Below are 4,753 nucleotides of genomic sequence, written 5' to 3'. Positions count from 1 at the left end.
TTTAAGGATGTATGGACTTCAGCTCCTATACTGGCAGGGGAATTCTGGGAGATGAAAGTCCACACATCTAAAAAGGTTGACAAGTTTGAAAAACACTGTAGGTATGTAAGCAAGAACAATCCTCTGATGCAACAAAGATTGCAGTCCATTGTTAAAAAAAGCTGTTTTTGTATTACCCTTCTTTACAATTTCCTTCTAATCTGTAAACATGACAAAGATTATACCTACAAAGAAATGCTATCTTTTCTCCCTCTCCTTCCCTCCCCCAGTGGCGTATAGGATTGTGTGTCTTTTTGCAGCAGTACTTTGGAACCTTCTGGAACAGCTTATTGCCTTTGGCAAGCTTCCAGGTGAAATGGAGCAATTCTGCAGTTCAATATTAGATTAATCTGTAGCTAGATACCATATTGGCAGGGGAAATCTAATAAAGAAGTACCAACTTATAGACATGGCTTTAATAGCTTGGGAATTTTTTTTCCTCAAAAGTTTTATTGGGAGAACTACAAAACATTTACAGTACAAAGTTTACAGTCTCACACTTCGAATTTGTAGTGAACTGACTCTCCAAAATATATTACAACTCAAGTTGACTTATCTTCTAGTTACATTCAAAACATACTTCTGTTAAAGTAGTCCAAAGAGTACATAGTGCTGAACCTGTACCTATGTACGTTAAAAAAAGATACTGCTCATTCATTCATCACCCAGAGAAGATTTGGATAACTCCTGATTTCCTACACAACAAAAAAGTTGCATGTGTTGGAATCTTAATAAAGATATAATCTTGTACAAAAAAGAGGTTCAGATCCAAAAGGTGGCCTCCATAATAAAAATGAGTGGTACAATTTCTTGTAGTTAAAAACCCAGCCCTACATTCAAATTCTCAAGCATTAAGAAAAATACTCGTTTGGTTGAGGAAGATTTTTAAGGCAAGCATGGACCCTTACAAAAGGCACTGTGAAACATAATACTGGGACCCCCCACCCCCACCCTTTTTATTGCTACATATTCTGAAACTATCACAGTGTGATTGGTGAAGTTAGGCAACAGAAATACATTTTGGTTAATTTTAAGAATAAGGTTTGCCACTTTAAATTTGGACTGATTGTGAAGTAATTTTAAGCTTGGACGGGTTACAACCATTGTACATTCTTTTTTTAAAAAAACCACTGAAATTTCTCAAACTACTTCCACAGCATTGAGTCAGATTTCCATAAAAAAAGCCAATGCAATTTTTCAATTTACGTAAACAAGGAAAGAAATTAATGAAATAAATATTACATACAATCTCTTAAATTAAGAATTTTACTCATTTACAATAAAATAACCAAGTGAAGTTACAAAAGGCATATATTACTGTGAAAAGAACACACTCCACATTTTGCCGATTAATAATGGCAATCATAATTTAAACATAATAAAAGAATATATATCTATTGCTTTTCATCATACCCGATAAATACAGTATGAACAAATTACCAATGTATACTTTTCACAAGATAATAAATAAGTTAAATAGGTTCATATTGAGTTGTGCAGTGACTTGCGCAAACAACTCAGCTAAAAAAAATTAAAAAATCAGCAGTTATTCATCAACAATTACAAACTAAACTCAGTTGAATGCTTCCAAATAAAGCAACAAAAATTGTTCTAAGCCAAACATCCACTAAGTGGTGGCAATGGAACCAATATTAAACTTTGGAATGGAAGTTTTAGCATGTTATAATATATATAGATACATAAAAAACTAGAGTGTTATCAAGGCATATTCTTGGCAGGATGTTGGATTTTTCTTTTAAAAGCTTATACATTTAGTATATTTACTTTAAATCTGATTGAAAGGCAACAAATTCCACTCTTCTTTTATTCTTCTTTTGTTGTATTTAGATCTGAAGGGACCTGGAATGCAGAGTTCATGGGCCTCCAGATTGATTGCTGATTCCTCAGGGAGTACGATTGGATAGATTTGTTTGCTAAATACTCTTTACCCTTTGTATCCTCCCCACAAAACACTTGAAAATGGAATGGCTGTTGCTGGTGATGCACATTAAACTAGTCTGGGAGGGCTGCAGGGGAGGGGGAAAAAGGAAATCCCATCCTTCCAAAGTCTTTAGGTTAAAATAAATTGTTCTTTTGATGACATCATTTGCTCTTCTGCAAATTGATTTTTGTTCATCTTGATAAAAGAAAAAAAAAGCTTCTTTTGCTTTCTCCTTTCTGAATTTGCTCAGCAATCAAAGGATTTTTTTTAATTAAAAAAAAAAAAAAGGAAAGCACACTGAAAAAGAAATGAGCAACAAAAATAGTCTGTGCGAACTTGGCTAGTTTCCACTCCTGATGAATAGGATGGGAAGTAAGACAGGAAAGAAAGGGCAGCGAGTAACTACCCCACGGGGATTGCCCAGGGAAACAGGACCCCCTAAAAAACGGGAGCTTCCAAAGGCCTCTCCCCCTTCCTGACCTCCTTAGTCATCGGAGATCGAGAGGCGGCTAAAAATCGGCAGGCGCCTACCCGAATCCAGGCCGGGGGACTCGGATCCACTGAGGCTGCCGGAACTGAGGGAGCCGCTCAGGTAACTCTCTCGGTCGGAGAGAGAATCCGGAGGGCTTGGAGGGGCGTCGAAGACGGGCGACTCGGAGAGGCGGCGCAAAGGCTGGAAGCTGAAAGGCGGGGAGGCGGGAGGGCCGGGCGGTGGGCAGCAGCTTCCTCCTCCCCCTGCAGCGCTCTGCTGCTGATGGCAGCGGTAGAAAGCCGCCGCGTTGGCGAAGCAGCCCTGCTGAGCCGCGGAAGGCGGCGGCGGTTGAAGGGTGAGAGGAGCGATGAGGCTGCCCAGCTCCTGGCCGGCCGAGAAGGCGAAGGCGTTGTTAGCGCAAGAGACGACCAAGTCGTCACAGTAGGAGCCGCCCGAAGGTGGCGGCGGGGTGCGGGACCCACCGGGGCTTTCCAGGATCAGGGCCGCCGCTTCCAGCCCGCCCTGCGCCACAGCCCCGCCGTGATGATGGTGGGTGGAGAAACCGGAGAAGCTGAGGCTGTGGTGGAGTTTGGGCCTCTCCCCTCCTCCTCGGGGGTGTGGGATGCCAAAGCTGTTGCCGTTGCCGCCGCCAGGCCCCAACGGGTGGTCTCGGGCGGAGGGGGCGAAGGCGCGGAGGTCGCCGGTGCTGCCCGCGTGTGGGGGGTGCAGGGAAGGGTGGTGGTGCGAGGGGTGGCTGCTGTGAGGCGGAAGGTTGGGCTGGAGAGGGGGAGGAGGCGGCGGGGGCGGTTGCTGCTGGGCCGCCGGCGGATTAGTGCTGCCGCCGGCGGGCGCTGGGCGGCGCTCGTCCGCGTTGTGGATGAAATGGCAGCGAGGCCCATAGGGGCAAAAGCCGATGGTGTGGAAAGTGCGGCACAACTCCGTCTTGTACTTGGGGTGGCGGGTCAGGCTGCGGAGCTCGTGGAAGCCGTGAGCGAACTGGCACTTTTCGCCGTACTTGCAGGAACCGCTCTCTTCGAACGGCCGGCAGAGCTCTGTCTTGTAACGTGTGGAGTTGATCGGCGCTCCCCCTCCGCCGTTTCCTCCGCCTCCTCCCCCATTGCTGCCGCCGCCGCCCTTTCCCGCCGAAGCCGCTGCCACAACCACCACTTGCTGCTGGTGCAGCTGTTGCATGAGGTGTTGGCTTCGTTCGCCGTTCTCGCTGAGAGACCGGTCTCGAAACTTGTTCTCCTTGTTCAGCAAGGCGATGGTGGGGCTGCTGCTGCCGCCTGCTCCGCTGCCAGGCTCCTTAAGGCTGCCGAAGTTAGAGGGTGCGGACAGCGAGGCACTAGGAAACTTCACATTGCCGTTAGCCAGAGCCTGGAGATTACTGGTCGAGTGCCTTCGCAGAAAGCCCGGCGTGAAATTGGAGCTGGGAGAGGTGCCCACAGGGCTCCCCACTGCCTTCTTGTCCAGCATATTGCTCAAGGATTTTTCGGTCTGGGAACCGGAAAAAAAAAGGGAGGCGGAAAATTAGAACGGAAAAACGTGCATCGTGATTCCCAAATCTTGGAAGAAGACTTGGCAATTTTCAGTACGCCCTATGAGCGCTCGAGCCGCCCAGACCCCTTTCCCACTAGCTTCAGCCGCTGATCCATGAGTCTAGTTGTCAAGAATCCCTCCCACTGCAAGCAATTTAAAACTTTTCGAGGGGTGGTCTGTAGCCCCACCCCCTCGAATCAATGCACTTTAAAAGTTCCGATTCAATACAGCTGGAGCCTGCTGTACCAAGTATGAGGCTCAATGTATCTGTCGTTTTATTTTAAAACACACCCACTTACATACGCACGCTTTAGTAAGCAAAAAAGTTGCTTGGCGTCCGTCAAAGTTTTACCTTCCCTCGAAATATCTTGCAAAACGGAACAGATCTTGCAGCTTGTCTCTCCACAAGATCACTAAAAAAGTATAGTCCCGAGTTCAAACGAGCTCAGTACCTAGGCTTGGCAAATTTCTCGCCATAAGTTTTAAAAACTATTCCGACCGCCTCTCCTTTAAAAAAAAAAAAAAAACCCCACGAACTCATCTCTTACCTTGCAGAAAAAGTCGATGTCGTAGAAGGCAGATAAAAGTGTTGTAGACATTTCTAGATCCTGTAATGGTCGGAAATGCAGGAAGGACCGAAAGATCCCACTTTCCTCGGAAGCTTTGGATGCGCCACGACTGAATAGGAAAGGGGCTAACTGCTTGAGATCGGAATTAATCTCATCAGTTTCCCAGGCAGACTCAACCAAAGCCACAGCTAT

The 4,753-nt window shown here is 46.2% G+C and overlaps 1 protein-coding gene across 1 annotated transcript; it reads right to left on the bottom strand.

Annotated features, from left to right (window-relative positions):
• Positions 1–2,272: 2,272 nt before the first annotated feature.
• On the bottom strand, positions 2,273–4,753 carry ZFP36L2 (ZFP36 ring finger protein like 2). The gene is made up of 2 exons (XM_015813108.1): positions 4,541–4,753; positions 2,273–3,950 (listed from the first exon to the last, which is right to left on the bottom strand). Exons 1-2 carry the CDS (start codon positions 4,589–4,591, stop codon positions 2,466–2,468), a joined length of 1,536 nt encoding a protein of 511 aa, XP_015668594.1. The 5' UTR covers positions 4,592–4,753; the 3' UTR covers positions 2,273–2,465.

This window comes from Protobothrops mucrosquamatus, unplaced genomic scaffold (genome assembly GCF_001527695.2).
Source record: "Protobothrops mucrosquamatus isolate PMUCROS unplaced genomic scaffold, P.Mucros_1.0 scaffold139, whole genome shotgun sequence".
Taxonomy (NCBI): domain Eukaryota; kingdom Metazoa; phylum Chordata; class Lepidosauria; order Squamata; family Viperidae; genus Protobothrops; species Protobothrops mucrosquamatus.
Note: the sequence above shows the minus strand (reverse complement) of the source record. Positions and strands in the feature narration are given on the sequence as shown.

Bases quoted from the DNA above. Each gene is read 5' to 3' on its own strand.
- ZFP36L2 (XM_015813108.1), bottom strand. From the start codon at position 4,591: ATGTCTACAACACTTTTATCTGCCTTCTACGACATCGACTTTTTCTGC. The intron at 3,951-4,540 runs GTAAGAGATGAG...TCCGGTTCCCAG, and splicing joins ACATCGACTTTTTCTGCAAG to ACCGAAAAATCCTTGAGCAA.